Source organism: Sinocyclocheilus grahami, unplaced genomic scaffold (genome assembly GCF_001515645.1).
Source record: "Sinocyclocheilus grahami isolate Dianchi unplaced genomic scaffold, SAMN03320097.WGS_v1.1 scaffold1037.1, whole genome shotgun sequence".
Lineage (NCBI taxonomy): Eukaryota > Metazoa > Chordata > Actinopteri > Cypriniformes > Cyprinidae > Sinocyclocheilus > Sinocyclocheilus grahami.
The window spans coordinates 74266-92494 of record NW_015506216.1 but is presented as its reverse complement, the minus strand read 5'-3'; the positions used below and the strand labels follow the sequence as shown (position 1 = coordinate 92494).

General features: G+C 35.5%; 1 protein-coding gene across 1 annotated transcript; it reads right to left on the bottom strand.

Moving 5' to 3' along the window:
* Positions 1-2955: 2955 nt before the first annotated feature.
* LOC107565970 (Krueppel-like factor 3) lies at positions 2956-17901 on the bottom strand. The gene is made up of 7 exons (XM_016251313.1): positions 17667-17901; positions 11510-11561; positions 10019-10426; positions 8919-9048; positions 6125-6266; positions 4374-4522; positions 2956-3610 (listed from the first exon to the last, which is right to left on the bottom strand). The coding sequence occupies exons 2-7, from the start codon at positions 11540-11542 to the stop codon at positions 3429-3431; spliced, it is 1044 nt and encodes a 347-aa protein (XP_016106799.1). The 5' UTR covers positions 11543-11561; positions 17667-17901; the 3' UTR covers positions 2956-3428.
* Positions 17902-18229: the final 328 nt, after the last annotated feature.

The following is an 18229-nucleotide window of genomic DNA, read 5'->3' as shown; positions in this document are numbered from 1 at the left end:
AACACATTTATACAAAATATTCACCATAAAAAGTTTATTGAATGATACATATTTAAATCTATATAATACAAAAAGTGTCTGAACAATTTGTATTAAATTCACAGTCTGATATAATGACACAGCATAATATTCCCTTTGAACTGTGAAAATATAAGTAATTTAGAAAAGACAGAAGATTCACATCTTTATAAAAACATATAATATTTGTTTTGGATTAAAAATATATCATAATCATGCTTTCTATAAATTGCCCGTTCAGTCATTCCATTAAAAACACACACACACACACACACACACACACACACACACACACACACACACACACACATATATATATATATATATATATATATATATATGAATATTTCCATTATCCTATATGATTAGTTAATTTCTGTGATGTGTAGTACAGCTTTGCTGTGGTTTCTACATCAGACCAAGAAACAAACGCTCACACATATATATATATATATATATATATATATATATGAATATTTCCATTATCCTATATGATTAGTTAATTTATGTGATGTGTAGTACAGCTTTGCTGTGGTTTATACATCAGACCAAGAAACAAACGCGTCATCCTTTCTCTTTCTTTGACTCATCTCAATTGTTTCATTAAGGACTTTTTCCTTTCTTATGTAAGCTCCCCCTTGTTCTTTTCCTCCTTCAAAATGTTCTTCAAAATTGTCCTTCAGTTGAGAAGAGAAAAACAGAAACCATTTTATTACAAACTGTTGAACTGCTAAGAAAGAGAAAAATATGGAGATAAAGCCCAAAGCTTAAAGCTATTCATGGGCTCCCATTTACAGATATCTGCCATTTCAAATCTATTTTAAAGTGCACTGTTTCCATTTACACATTGCCCTTTACAAACATTTGTTCACGAAAAAATTATCTGCAAAACCTACAAACAGAAAAATAAGAGTACACTCGTCCCTGCATATATCCATAATTATATAACAAATATTTCACAAACAAAGTGTTAACAGTAAGACAATGTTACCCATAACCTAGATGAACTCACTCTAATAAAATAATGCCCCTTATTGAATGGTTCACATTTATCACATTTCTCCACCTAAACACCCCTCAGTGAAATAATATTTTACCCTTTTGAGCCTTGGACACTGGATTTGATCAAATACAACACGACACAACAACATTTATAGGATTATATGAATATTCATGATTACAGAAATTATTCAAATATGAATAATGGTGAGATTAAGCAAAATTAAGCTTTCTTTAAGTCCTTGCAACTAACATGTATGCGCTGGATGATCAAGTGTTCAATTTTCAGACCAGCCTATTAACATTTAAGACACCGTTTTGACCTCTCACACTTTCTACCTCTATTTTTAAAATGTATGTAGGATAAAATCATTACTATTATTTCATTACTAAATTGTAAATTGTGCATGTGCAAAGTTGCAAGAACTTACACAGTACATAGTACTTACGGTAATAAACTACAGTATTAATTCATGATTACAATTAATAAAACATGCCAATGTTTTACTAGGTCAGGTGCTCGGAAGCTACTTTTGGAACCAAAAACTTTTTGTCAAAATGTAACTCTTTTAAGAGTCAAAGTATAAAGATCCGTTTACACCTAGGACGATAACTATAACGATAAAGATATAGTTCTAAATGTAAAAGAATAGAGTCCACAAATATAACAATAACGCTACAGAGAAACAATATTGTTTACATTTGTTTCAGCTTATGATTTCTACAATCGCTGACAGCCAAACAGAATCCATTCTTCTTTAAAGATCTTGATCTTGAGCATTTAAAGTGGCAGATGACTGCAATGCATGCTTATAATAAACAGAACATTATTGTGCATTGGTGTGGGCACTGTTATAGTTATGGTATCTAGTTATCTTTATAGTTATCATTCTTGGTGTGAACTGACTGACCCAATTCAAACAATCTCAGAAAATACATGAGCTTTAAATCAGCTTTGGTCCTTACACTAAAACATGAAACACACATGCTGAATGCATATACAGGATCTGCGTATACACATTCATGTTTCCAAATAACATACAAAAAGAGAAAAATAAATTCACATTGTGCAGGTTTGACCCGAGTTGCATCTTAAAACAACATTAAAAGTGTGAAACTGTCCGAGTTGTGTTTGTGTATATGCAGTGTTGGGGAAAGTTACTTTTAAAAGTAATGCATTACAATATTGCGTTACTCCATTAAAAAAGTAACTAATTACGTTACTTAGTTACTTTTTATGGAAAGTAATGCATTACGTTACTTTTGCGTTACTTTTTTAATCTGGACAGGGCTTGCTTGTTTGATTTTAAAATAAAAAAAGTTATATTTTTGGCAAATATAAAAGCCTTTTCACAGCAAAAGTGAAATGAATAAGCCTCAGGCTGAAGGGAAAGTAAATTTACGTCCGTACAGTAGAATGCAGAAGAAGAAATTTCAACACACTTCAGCAATAAAAAAAGACACAAATGTTTGTCTAGAGTAATTTTTGCTTATTAGTACGGTTGAACTGGATCATCGAAGGTCAGAAGCAAAGACATTGGTTAATAGAATGGGATTAAATACATAAAGGATATTTGTGTTGTTTAACATTTAATTATTGCAGGTTTGCGTCATATTCTGAGTTGCATTATTTTTATTCATTTAGAGGAATACTGAATCTGTGTTTTGAGTGAAATGAATTAATGCATATTCCTATTTATTTTAGAACTACAGTAACATCTTTTGATTTCTCTCAACATGTGGACAGGAGAGTTGTCAATCAATAAATTGAAAAAAAAGTAACTTGCGTTACTTATTTGATAAAAGTAACTCAGATATTCTCTTGTAAATTAAAAAGTAATGCGTTACTTTACTAGTTACTTGAAAAAAGTAATCTGATTACGTAACTTGCGTTACTTGTAATGCGTTACCCCCAACACTGTGTATATGTGTGTGTGACTGGCTACTGACTGTCAGTATATCATCTATCTATCTATCCATCTATCTATATAGATATAGATACATAACTGTAAATGTATTATGCTTGTTCGTGTAGTGCTGTAACTGGCACAATGGGCCCTCTGACCTGCAGAGGGCAAAATAACGAGAGAGACGTGTATAGAAATATAATGGAGAGAGAGAGAGTGCTTGGTATCAAGAAAAAGACTTGGGTCATATCCACAGCACTACTCCATATCCATAGTAATGGTGACAAAATCCACTTGGATACTAATTCTTTTCATGAAGTATGAGCTAGCCATCGTATGATCCATCAACTCCACTCTTTTCTTCTAATACACAGCGTTTCCTGAACTGGAAGGGGACGGGAAACACAAAACGGCACTTGGTGTCACTGAAGATGAAGCTCCCGTTGAGCAACGGCTTAATCGAAGGTGCAATTTCTGCTGCATTCACGTGTTGCAGTATTGAGCTCACACCAGCAGGTGACGCTTCTTGTGCAGGGAGAGGTGATCGGAGCGAGAGAAGGTGCGATCACAGTCAGGGCACTGGAACGGCTTTACACCCGTGTGCTTCCGAAAGTGACGGGTCAGCTCATCGGAGCGGGCAAACTTCCACGTACAGCCTTCCCACATGCACTTATAAGGCTTTTCTCCTAAATGGTCACACAAAGAGAAAGAAGAGCATTTAGAAGAGTGTTTAGCCTATTCATCCGCATGAACAGTATCAGAGTAAGAGTATGAGCATTTTTATCTTTATATGGGTCAATAATAAGTAGAATAAGAAGATTAAAAAGTATTTGATGATAAACACATATGAAACAGTTAGAAATCATTTAGCATTTAGAAATATTTTGTAACATTATACTCTAAAAACTGCTGGGTTAAAAAGGGCTATTGGGTTGTTTTTAACCCAGCTATTGGGTTGTTTTGACCCAGCGGTTGGGTTTGTCCCTTTTTAACCCATCATTTTTTAGAGTGTATAAATGTCTTTACTGTCATTTTTGATCAATTTAATGTGTCCTTGCTGAACGAGGACAAATAAATAAATCCACCAAACTTTTAAATGATAGTGTATTACGGTTTCCACAAAAATATAATCATTGATAATAAAAAAATCTTTATTGAGCAGCAAATCAGCATAGTAGAATGATTTCTGAAGGAGTATGTGACACTGAAGACTGGAGTAAAGGCTGCTGAAAATTCAGCTATGCATCACAAGAATAAAGTAGTAATACAAAATCTGTTTAACAATATTTTTTATTAAATAAATGTAGCTTTGGTGAGCATAAAATACTTTTTCCCCCCCTTTTTTTCAAAAACACAAAATGTTTTCTCAACAAAAAGATTGAAAAAAAAGAGTGTCACATAAGTAATTGTGTGCATTAACAAATGTCTTTGCATATATAGCCTATTCACCTGTATGTGTGCGTCTATGAGCTTTCAGGTGGGAGCTTTTGGTATAGACTTTATTGCAGCCATTGAAGTCACAGCGATGAATTCGACGCTTCTTCAGTGGATCTGGAGACTCTAGCTTTCGACGTACAATCACTGAGTGTGTGTTTCCCCTGTTAAAGACAAAAAAAATTAGTCTTCGTGGGGCACCTCTTGCTTTAACCACCAGGGGTCAGAAGCATTACATACAATCTACCTCAAAGCAGCGCATGACACTGTTTTGTTTTAAGTTATCTGAGTATTGTAAGTATTTATGACCTTAGCTCCACATTAGATTTTGTTTAATTACAGTACACTTTTTTGGTGCTGTACCATGCTTCATTTATGATTTTTATTAGCAGTGCTTGTTTGCTAAAGGAAAAATCCTAATTACTGCTCACACTTAGGTCTTAACCACAAGGAACTAAAGTGGGCAACTCGTTCTGCACCGTTTGTGCTACGGACATGAATAATACATCTAATTGTGCAGCTTGTTGAGTTAAGGCTGGCACTTTTCTAAGTGACTGGACTTACAATTTCCGACTTGCAGACAATAAACCAGTTGAAAAAACTCCCATGCATTTACTGAACTGGAACACCTTTTACTGTAAGTTCCTGCCTAAATACACCCTATTATTAAATACTTCTCTCTCTTTCTCTCTCATCTCGCCATTAAACCTCTCCATACACCTTACCCTCCCTGTCTGTTTCAGCTACATATTTTCAGTCTTTGTCTACAATGTCACGTATTCTCCCACTTTCTACCATTTGTGCCTAAAAGTAGCTGTTTTTTGGCACCGCACCCAATACAAAATGATCATTCTACATTTCTCCTCCCTTCCTTTCTACATCAAACGCTTTCTCCTCCCTTCCTCATAAACATTGCTCCTTTCTCTGTATTTCACCGCTTTGTTTGTTTTAGTCACACAGTATGTCCATAGCCAATGACACCAAATCCACTGGAATACATCACACACACACATCCACTGTAAAAGTGCACTAAAACACACACAAAATAAGATGTCTACACAAACTCTCAACCATGCGCTTGTATGCGCTCAAGCACAGATACGTTCCTACCCCATGAGGGTTTGAAAATACTTGGAGACACACTGTCTCTGAAATGCATGCTGGGGGATTTTATCAGACATCAGATACAGAAATATATGCTTTACACCACACATACATACACACACACACACACACACACACACACACATATACTTGTTTGACTGAAAGAGAACTGTAGGCCAAATGTACTTTAAATGATAGATAGATAGATAGATAGATAGATAGATAGATAGATAGATAGATAGATAGATAGATAGACAGACAGACAGACAGACAGACAGACAGACAGACAGACAGACAGACAGATAGATAGATAGATAGATAGAGATAGATAGAGAGATAGATAGATAGATAGATAGATAGATAGATAGATAGATAGATAGATAGATAGATAGATAGATAGATACTATGTGTACAGTATGAGTAGCATTGGTTTTTGTGTCTAATTACAGGTTTCTATATGGAATCCAGTAGGTTTTTTTACAAACAGATGTACAGTGAGAAAAAAGTATGTAAAAACATGCGACACAACATATTAAAGTGACAAGCTGTGACCTGTCTCACAAAGAAACACACAGTCACATGCACATACACAATCTCATCTCATTTAACCAACTTGTTCTTATTTTTTTATGAACTTACATGCACAAGGGCTCAGTACTCACCCATAATTCGGTGGGACAGTAATGACGGGTGAGGTTATTTCCTGGCTGTGGGAATCCTGAGCGTGTTCAGGGTGGGGCTCGGATTTGATTGGCTTGAGGAGCTCATGATTGTCTGGGGGATTCTCTGACTTCATTATAGAGACTGAAGACAAGAGAAAGGAGACAAATCAATCAACCATGCAAAGAAAATATGTAAGGCTATATTATTGCAACTGTCACCCATCTACTCATCGGTAGAGAGTGAGAGCATGTGTTTGGCAATGTGTTGTTTGCTTAATATGCATATGTGAATAATGTGCTTGTGTGGATAATAAGTTACAATTAAGGTACATTAATAATCATGTACTAATACCTAATTTAATGCTTACTTCAACATGAACTCAGGATTAGCTAATCGAGTGCAGGAGTAATATGGATTCATGCATATTTCTGCATAAGGATGGCACTTTCAGTGCATGATAATTAATATTTTAGATAATGATTTGCAAGTGCATCATTGTTATAATTTTACTTCAAGATGCACGTCATTACTAACTCATCCTTAAAGGGATAGTTCACCTAAAAATGTAAATTCTGTCATCAATTACTCACCATCATGTCATTCTAAACCTATAAGACCTTCGTTCATCTTCGGAACAGAAAATGAAGAAATTTTTTATGAAATCCGAGAGCTTTCTGACTCTTTTCATAGACAGCAATGGAACTACCACGTTCAAAGCCAAGAAAGGTAGCAAGGACATAAAATAGTCCATGTGACATCAGTGGTTCAACCTTAATTTTAACAGGTAGTTACTGCCGTTATTCATGCATGAATCCATATGACTCCAGTTGTTGTACTGTAGTTAAGGGTAACACTTGATTGATTCACTAATCATGAGTTCATGTTGAAGTAAGTATTAATTCTATGGCGTTATTTTAATGACAAATGTCGAGAGTGCATTATTGTAGCGCGAAAGCACATAAATATAATATGCGAGCGCGAATCTCTCCGCACGCACGTGGATTTCCTTTGCTCTTGCACAAAACCGGACGCGCGCGCTCAGATACACGCTGCTCTCGCCCCGGAGAGAGTGCGCACACTTAAAACGTGTCTCTCCTCTAGCTCAAAGTGTGCGCGCTCAAACTGTGTCCTGTGCACTCGCAAATCTCTCTATGCTCATGCAGATATTAATTATTTTCGCACCTGAATTAAACGTTGTTAAAAGTAATCAGATTTCAAAGATGGATCTGTAATTTCTTTACAATTTAATACTACTAGTCATAATAATCAAACATTAGAAATCAAACGGGTGATTTGGATGATTTGGAAATAACCTAGTTTAACAGTTTGGTCAAACCTCTCTGAACGATTTATCTAAACACAGACAAAAAAGCATATGAAGTTCTTGTGATCATATCTATATATATACAGTGGGTACGGAAAGTATTCAGACCCCCTTACCCACTGTATATATATATATATATTCCCTAAACCGATACTTAAGATTTTGAGACCAAATATAACACTATAATGAATTTCTCATATTTGTCATCCACTACATTATATTCTGTGTTTAATGCATTTACAGACAATGTAATTACATGTAACTGTCATATAACTGTATATTCACTGTTTTAGAGGAGAGTGCCATTGAATGTGTAGCTAATATGAAGTGGGTTTTCATGAAAAAAAAATCTGACTAAAATCAGAACTGAAAACAAACACTGGATTACAAAAAAAATAATAATTCCAATAAATGTCCAAACAGCGATGCTATCAGAACATTTATTGTGAACATATCTTGCCTCATTTACATCTATTTTTGCAGTTGATGTTGATTTGATAGGAATTGTTACTTGTTATTGTCATACCAACTGAGAATTTATTGCAATGACTTTAAATTCAGTTGAGGTATCTGACATATAATGACATAACATTGATCTTTTATATGAAGTCTTCAGAGCCATAGACTATAATATGTTGTTTTTATATGTTGTTATTGATAAATTGCTCAGAGATCAACCAGGACAGAGGTTATATGTACAAATCATCCAAGCACCCAATTCTTATTCAATTTCTAATATAAGCTACATTTCATTAACATTGCTAAATATTATTAAACTGGAAAGAAATTAAAGATCCATCTTTGATTGTCAAAAGAATTACGGGTTCACTTCCCTCCCAGCCAATTAGATTTCACGCGTTTTCATCGGTCAGTCGTGGAGGTCTGATTGGTTAAAGCTTTATTTATATAGCACCTTTTAAAACTGTGTTTACAAAGTACTATACAGAGAGATGCATATGTGCATTCACAGAAAAGAACAAAATACAAACATAAAAGAGATAAAGTGGGCCTAGTAAAACAAAGTACAATAACCAGTTTATATAGAGATTTAATACAACAATAAAAAAAAATCAAGGAAAGGCCCTGAACAAATCTGTTTTGAGACTGCTTTTTAAAAGTGCATAATAACTTTTGACAACATTTAATTCAGGTGCAAAAATAATTAATATCTGCATAAGCATAGAGAGATTTGCGAGTGCACAGGACACCGTTTGAGCGCGCACACTTTGAGCTAGAGGAGAGACACGTTTTAAGTGTGCGCACTCTCTCCAGGCGAGAGCAGCATGTATCTGAGTGCGGTCCGGTTTTGTGCGAGAGCAAAGGAAATCCACATTATATTTATGTGCTTTCGCGCTACAATAATGCACTCCCGACATTTGTCATTAAAATAACGCCATATAATTCAGGTATTAGTACCTTTATTGTAAAGTGTTATCCCTGTGTGTGATACAGAATGTTATTCTGCTTACACTGCTTGTGGTTAGCAGGATCCTCAGGTGTGACGGGTGAAATCATGATGGAGGGAGACAGGTGTAGTGGAGGGTAGAGCACAGGTAACGTCTGCAGCATAGAAAGCACTGGAACAATAGGTGTCAAAACCTGCATCAGAAAAACAAACACAGATGGATTACGACACAAGACATGTCAGTTGGTCTCTAAGTTTTAATAATATTAAGCAACAAAACAGTTTTCAACATTCATGATAATAAGAAATGTTTCTTGAGCGCCAAATCAGCATATTAAAATGATTTCTGAAGGATCAAGTGACACTGACAGCTACTTTGCCATTATAGGAATAAATTACACTTAAAATATATTGAAATACATAGAAATTAAATTGTAATAATATTTCATAATATTACAGTGTTTTACTGTATTTTGATTAAATATGTGCAGTCTTGGTGAGCATACAGTAAAAAAAACTTTATTTGATGAACAAATGCTTTTCAAGTATTAAAGCAGCACTATGTAACTTTTTCTGTGTAAAAAATTTGCCAAATGTATATAATGAGCGAGTGCATCATGAATTCATCTTCCAAACTGCGTTTTTGTCTTATTCCGAATCACTACGGAACACTTATAATAAGTACGTATATTTGGACTATTGTAGCCTGGTCGGGTCGTCACCGCTGCAGAGTAACACATACCTGCGTGAATCGCCATAGACATAAACTTAGAGAACTAGCTCCGGTTGGAATTGTCTATCCGCGGGATGCGTGCAGTTCTGTTTATTAACCGCTAGAGCGCCAAAAGTTACATAGTGCTGCTTTAATAAGCAGTGAAGCACTGTCATTAAAATATTTAATAAAAAATAATAACAATAATAAAATCTATTTAAATCAGAAATGAAAAATAAGCTTATAATAAAAGACGTGTACTGAAGTGACTGTACATAAAAAGGGTCATACAGTATGTGACCTAACTAATAAGACTAGAAATAAACACCATGTTTTCTGCCCGTGTACACTGGATTACCATGTAAACACCATTGAATTGGAAAATGGTAATCAGTCAGTACCATGGTATCACCACAGTCATTTTTTTTGTAAGGCATCACCACTATTCTTACCGAAGGAATAGGAAGGCCAAGTGGTGGGGTCAGCTGCCGTGTCTGAGATGACCCGAAAGTGCTTCCTGTTATAGAGCCTGAGCTGGAGCCGGGGCGAGGACGTGACACCGGACTGGAGATCTCATAAGGTGATGGTGGAGTGGCTCTGGGAGATGAGGATGCCAGAGATGATGAAGGCGATGAAACGGAGGATCTTTTGCTGACGGATAAATCGACAGGTTCGTTCTGGGAGTGATGGACATCCTGGGACAGAGGGTGTGTGTGATGGGGGCTCATGTAGGAGTAGTGTTCTTGGTAGTAGTGAGGAGAGTATAGGTGAGCTGTGGAAGTAGGGACCATGGGAGGAGATAATACGACTCCAAATGCCTCAGGTGCAGATTTAATCAGGTAAGCTGGGTAAGTTAATGACTGAGAGAGAAAGAGAGAGAGACGTTAAACACGCTGTGAACTTGCTAGCATATTTACACATTCACATGTACATAATTACACAAGCACTCTTATAAAGCAGCTGCTCTGAGCAGCAGTTGAGTCTGGGGACAATAAACCGACAAAAAGACTAACTTTGAATGACTGAGTATGAGCCAAATTCGACTTCCCACCCCATATAAACTCCTAACCTAATAAGAAAGGAATGCATGTCCATCTGCAGCTAGAGGAAGAGAGAAAAAGAGCAAGTACGAGATGAGTTTTAGAGATAGATTTTGTAAGAGCCTAATAATATACTCGTGCGATTCAAAAATATCCTTATTAGTCTCTATAAATGTGTCTTGTGTTATTATAAAGAATTGAAAGATTGCACATGGATACTGCACTTAAACAAACAAACCGATGTCCCAATAAGACCAGGGTGCTCAGATGGCCATTGTGTGTTAGTTGGTAAGGCAGGTTTGTTATTGGAAACGGAAAGTGAAGCATTGTTTTCTTTAAAATCACATAAACCTGATGCAAAGAACTAGACAAGTATCAGGAAGGTGGAAGAACATTTCAGATTAGTCCAAAACAACTTCTTTTGGCTTTAATCAGGTTACACGCCATATTGAATTTAACAAGGCTGTGAGGGATACAATGTCCCGCACTTTATAAAGGTTCTAGATCGTGTCAACTCACTTCAAAATTGTTCTATGGAGTTTTGTCTACTAAGTGTTTTTTTTTTCAGAAAGACATTTCGTCAGTTGAACAATTGGTATGTTGTTATACAACAGTACAATCCAATGAAAGCACTGTACTATCCCTCACAGCCTCGTTTTCATTCCTGTCAAAAATTAAATATGGCACTACCCTGACTAATGTCTGTACACTGAAAAAATATGATGTAAAAACAATAGAAAGATAGTAGTAGAAAGATTGAAAAGTATTTTCTTATAAAACTTTGAAACTTCAAAAAATATTTTTTTACAGTGTAGAAGGGATCTCTGCAAAACCTCCCATCATACCAACCTTTTCTTTACAACTAATTTATTTGAGAGTGTTTACCCTAAAAACTGTACTCACCATGTCTGGCTTTATTGGGTCACACCTGATCATGGCTGCCGCCGCTGGAATTCTGGGAAATACAGAGAACAAACATTAGTATGTCAGTTAGTAACATATAAGTCCTGCATTAGAGACATGTCGTGAGCCATCAGGAAGTCATTCTTCATTCCAAGCACACAGAAGCAGAGAAGCATGCTGATGCTTCAGAGGTGCTGAAACACTAATCACTTAAAGTACAGGGGAAGTTAGAATGCCCAGGGCGATGAACGCTGTTTGTGTGTGGCTGTACATAAGATTGCAATACTATTAGAGAGCTTTTTCCACCTGATCCACTTACCCAGTGGTCTTGGGAAACAGAAAAGCCACATTATAGTATTGCAACTAAATGCTACTATTTAAATCGTAAAGATTCATTCCCTGATCTTAGGGAGTTACTTCAACAGGGGCTTTTTGTCTCAGCTGTTTTTTTTATTACATAACTGATAACTGTCCTCCTTTGTGTTAAATGGTAAATTATGGTTACATTAAAACTTCTTTCTTTCTTATTTATTTATTTGTTTGTTTGTTTGTTCAGTTGGTTGGTTAGGTTTTTGAAAGAAATCTCTTATGCTTACCAAGGCTGCCTGAATTTGATCCAAAATACAGCAAAAAACAATAATATTTTGAAATATTATTATTTTAATATTAATATTAATTAATTAATATTAATATTAATTTAATATAAACTATAAAAATAATTTTTTTTATATATATTTAACATTTTTATAAGATAATATATATCTTTACTGTCACTTTTGCTCAACTGAATGTGTCCTCGTTGAATAAAATGATTGATTTCTTAATTTTGAACGGTATTGTTTATAAATAAATACTATTTTAATTTTATATAGTTAATATAAAGCATTGTAAACTATGATATCCTGACTAAAGAGTTCAACGCAATTTTATTTTGTGAAAATATATCAATTTTACAAATGAGTCAAATAAAATAAATCATTTCGCACAACTTATAACCGTCAGATCATAAATTTCAACCACAATTCAAAGTGAATGTATTCAAAGCATGACATTAACAAAGAAGATTCAACAAATAAATATCCGCCACAGCATGCTATTAAGCCACAATACATCATTTTAGATGTGACAGAAATGTTTACATCAGAAAAATGTCAAAACTGTGATGCTTGTGTTGTTTGATACTGTGAGTGGACAAATTAAATAAACTAGCAAGAGTGTGAAAAAGGTATTATAACACAGTATATTTTGTAAAAGTCAAAAAGTGTCAATAGTAGAAGAATAACACAGCTAACATGTCTACAATGCACAAAGGAAGCTTAAAGCCAAAGATGAAAGGTCTACAGCAGTACCAGCTCATCAGATATCTTAGATATGATCATGTGGCCTTACGAACACAAAAGAGACAAATATGTTTTGCTGTTTGATCTGTCTGTGTGTTTTGTTTGAGCCCACAAAGATGCAGGTGCTACAGTCTATAGGTACAGTACTACAGGGGCTATAGGTGCTGATCGATTTTTATTTCCAAAAGGTAATTTAAAGTAAAAATGACCTAGGACTTTATTTTCATTAGAATTCAGTGGAGTGCATGGACTCAAGGCAGGAATGGGATGTGGGACACTTCATCAGTGAGCCATGAGACGCAATGATATGTGAGTGCATTTGCAGTCCAAAGTCTGAGAGACAGAGAAAGAAAGAGAGAAAGAGAGGGGTGAATGTAAAGTCTCTTTGTACAATCATTAACCCAGGGTGGTGCTGTTAACACACACACACACACACAAAGAACAATCTATACTAGGTCGACTGAGTCCAAGTCCACTCCCAGCAAATTGAACACTCCTCAGTCCTCAGACACACTTATATAAACAGGACGACTATCGCAAGAGACAATGGCGATCACACACACAGGCTTGTGAAAAACACTCCCATTGGCCCCAGGGTCAGGTGTGGGTTAACAAAACAACATATTGAAGTGTACACACAAACACAGACATACTCATCCAAACCTGAAACCAACAGTATAGAATTCCATACAGATATAGAGGCACACCAAAACACAACACATGTCACAGATGAGTTAAACACCATTCAAGACCTCAGTTTGAATGCTTTACTAAGTGCAAGGTTTTGTAACTAGACTCTGACTTAATGTCTGTAGTGTTTAAAATGAAAAGTTTAGTCAATAATGAAAGTTCTACCATCATTTATTCACCATCATGTTAAGCCTGTATTACTTTCTTTTTCATTAAGCACAAAATGAGAAGTTTAGCAGAATGTGCAGGCTGTTCTTTTCCATACAGTGAAAGTGAGCTACCGAGCTACAAAAGGGACAAAAATGCATCATAGTCCTTTCATATTTAATTCGGAATTCCACACCTGCAACTCTATATAGGACCCCACATAGGACAAGCATTTTGAAAAATGGATGGATGGATCATATTTTGTGTTCTATGGAGAACAAAAACGAAAGTTGCATAAGTGTGGAATGGCATGAGGGTGAGTAAATAAAGACAGAATTGTTATTATTGGTTGAACTAACCTCACAATATTATGATGAAAATAAGGGTTGTATTTGTTAGTCAGGCTCTTGTAAGAAAGCCCTATATCTACATCACAGTTGTGGGTCAGTAATGCTTATGCTCATCAAAGCTGCATTTATTTTATATAGTAAACCAGTAATATTGTGAAATATTATTATAACTTAAAATAACTGTTTTCTATTTTAATACATTTTAAAATTACATTTATTCTTGTGATGACAAAGATGAATCTATTAGCAGTCATTACGCCAGTCTTCAGTGTCACATGATCCATCAGAAATCATTCTAATATGCTCATTTGGTGCTCAAGAAACACTTATTATTATTGTTGAGAAAATGTTTGCTTAATATTACTTAATATTTTTGTGTAAACTGGTACATTTATTTCAAGATACTTTGATGTCTTTACTGTCACTTTTGATCAATTTAATGCATTTTTGCTGAATAAAAGTATGAATTTCTTGGAAAAAAATTAACTGACCCCTGACTTTTAAACAGTAGTGTATACTAATGTGTTTTGTATACTTACAAAGCCCAGCTTTTCTTTTTAACTTGTCTGCAGTAGCATCAAAGTCTGCTAAGCTCCTTCTTAGGAAATCTTAGTCAAACAAACAGTCCTTTTCCAAATAAGAGACAGACATTTTTTATATATCGCCATCAGAGTTGTTGCACACGGACAGACTCAGTAAGGAAGAGTAAACATTGTTTTGAATTTTTCTATTTGGATTTTGTCATGTTTTTCTCTGCTCTATCATAAGACAATATGATAAGGTGAACTAGAGAGAAGAGTTCAAATCTGTCACACACACACACACACACACACACAGAAAAACTCCATCAATTAAACTTTACATTCTCATAAAATAAAGAGAAGTTAGTACATGCGTCACTAGATGTGTTTAGTATGGAGAGACTGGAGTGCCAACTAGCACAAGACTTCATAACACATCAAATACCAATAATTATCATTCTCGAGCAATTAAAGTAAGGTGCTTAAATACTTAATTTTACTATAATTATAGTCTTTGTAAGTTAATAAATCAATCTGTTTCTATCTTCTGTCTTTCTACCTCTGTTATATATAATTACCTGAAAACAAAGATTCTGAATTTGTGTTTAAAAAGATCTTTTGAATCCCACATTAACAGCTTTATACTGTACGTTAACAAGGTTAAAGCTCTTAAATAGTGTGGCCAAGTTTAATATTTACAAGTATCTTTAAGTTTTAGGGTCATTATTTATAATTTTTCTTGAATGCTGTGGTGTGTGTTTAACCTCAGGCGGTGTGAATGAGTAGTTGAGACTGTTTGAAGAACTTGAGAACTTGTGGGATACCTTATAAATTACACAAGCTCTTCATTCAACATTGCAGACCGGTGAAGTAGGCAAATCCATTAAGGCATACACACACTCAAAACCACAGAATGCTAGTGTTACGCTCTAATGCAGTTTCCTAGTGGAGAGAAATGGTTTGGTTTGCTGACATGGAGAAAATGTGAAGACCAAAATTACAAAGTACAGAATCTAATAGCAAACCCATGCATGTAAAAACCAAAAACCAAACTGAACAGCACTGGTTCAATGCACACAACCACCGCTCTCAGATAACAGGTCTTCAACCAGGTGCCAGGTGTCTGAGAGATGCATGAGATCTGAGATTGAACGGGATGATCACAATGTGAAAAACTTTACAGATAGGCTTCTATCTGACTGAAAGGTAGGAACAAAGACTGAAATTTAGGCCGAAGACCAAATTTAGCAAGAAGGCCGCAGCGTGTCTGTTATTGTTTCCACAGTGAACACATAGAGAAGCTCTGCTACATGGGGGCCATAGTTTCCCTTCTGACCTTTCCTGAAACTAAAGAAAAAGAGAAAGAGAGACATGGAGAAAGAGAGAGAGAGAGGCTGAGCATTTTAACAATGGTATCCGGCTCTGAAAATGATCCTCTTTTGTAGTGGAGTGTTTGTGTGTGTATTGCGATAAGATCAGAGTATTGATCCAAGGAAAGAGTCGTGTGAGTGGGTGGAGGGTCTAGGCATGTGTGTGTGTGTTTGTGTACTCCCCCCCAGGCAGCCTCCCCTCAAATGCTGAAAACAGGAAAAGAGGCTCCATGTGCCAGATGGAATGTCTGATGCAAACCTCAGCCTTGAAACAAAGCTCAGAATACAACAGCCTTACTGACCCTGGGGCTTTGACTATTAGATTTACTGTATTTGATTTTTACACCAAAAACGCTATGTCAACCATGCACATACTTACAGTAAACCTAAACTTCATACAATCCGAAATGCAAAAGCTGAAAATCCACACACATTCTAAATGCAGGCCAAGCTGATCACAAACCAAACCAATTACTGCAAAAGCATATGAGAATTGGGCTTAATATTTTTTATTTTAAAAACAGTTGTATTTTTGCCTGTTAGAACGTGTGTTCAACAAAAACTATGTATGCCATGCACCATTTGGCCAGATTTGAATTCATTTTCATGAATAATCCAAGTGACCATATAAGATCAGTAGTTCGTGCACATTATGTATAATATATGAATCAAGGTGTCATGACATTTCTAACTCTCTGAATGTACATTAACTGAAGACCTGCCAAGCATTTTAATGCAATACTGTTAACATTTAAACTTATTATAAAGTGTTGCAGAACTCGGAGTTAGTTAAAAAATCCAACTTAGCCAAAGGCACACCTGTTCCTACAGTGTGATTCATTTGCATAAAAATTATATTTGCATATAAGCTCTAGCACTGATCATAAACTGAGTGACAGACTAGAAATCATGTCAATGCTGATACAATATGCAAGTTTAATTCAAGCCATCTGTACAACTACAGCAGAGCCAGTACCAGTTTCATGCCAACAATAAAAAAGTGCCAAAAGTGCAATATTAATAAAACTAACAATAATCAAAACAAACAGACGTCAATGACAGTCCTCATTATATTAAAGTTGTTCAAAAATACAATTAAAATGCAATTCATGCCATTCTGGTAAATTAATTGAATTCACCTCTTCTATGAAGGAGCTCCTTCCTAATTTATGTAATTTTGACTTTGGATTGAGGATTGTAAAAAAAAATAAAAAATAACCTTTTGTATAAAAGGTATGTTGTTCAAAGTAAGCTACCCCTAGAAAACGTATTAATATTAAAGACCGAATTAATGTGTGAATGTTTATAAAACGTTTGTGGAATATATATGATTAAGCTTTGTACAATCACGTATTTTCACGTACAAACACTTGCCACTAAATTCATGTTTGCATGGAAAAAAATCTGTTTCCCTTTTTTGACATAAACACGAATACAAAGATGACATTTCTGAAAACTTGACGTTAAACTAGATTCTTAAAAGATTTCTTGTTGTTATAATCTCGGACATCCTTATTTGACATTTACCCATAAACATCTGTCAAAAGCAGCCTAGCTATAGAAAAGTGCCGTAGATATATTGTGAAATTAAAGATATGAAATATTATTTAGCCTATTTAGTTGAATAAAAGATTGACTAAAATGTTATTATTCGACTAAAATAGCCTAACTACAACAGGACAGTTTGATTTAGCTTATTTTACCTCAGACTATGGTATTTCATGAATACAGTAACTTACTTGTCAGTAAATATTCCTCAAGTGAAAAGTGCGCCGTTATGAAGGACCGCAGACGACAGCAACAACCCGGATCACGATGGCATGAAACATCCAAATTACACACTTAGCATTTAGGCTGACGCCGAAAAAACTTCCCCGAGAGTTACGAAACAACTTCTTGTCCAAGTGTTTAAAGTGTCCTGAGTGAATTGAGCGTCTATCACATGATTAGGGCCGGGCGCTCGCGGGAGGTGAGGGTGGGGATACGCTCAAGCGGAGGCAGGAGGGGGCAGAAGAGAAGAGAGAAAGGGCTGGGTGTGTGTGCCTGCCTGCCTCTCCCTCTCCGCCCTTTCCTTCCTTCTCTGTTTGTCTCTCTCTATCTCTCCCTCCTTCCCTTCCTGACAAGACACGCCTTACAGAGTTTCAAAGATCTAACAAACTGGTTCTATAACAATGGGTGAAGAAAAATGACTTGCATAATTTACAAATCATACATTTTTATTGTTAAATGTTCGATCATGTTGATAAAAGGTGCATAAAGCATGCTGGGGCAAAAGGGCTAATTGTAAATACCCCATTATTTT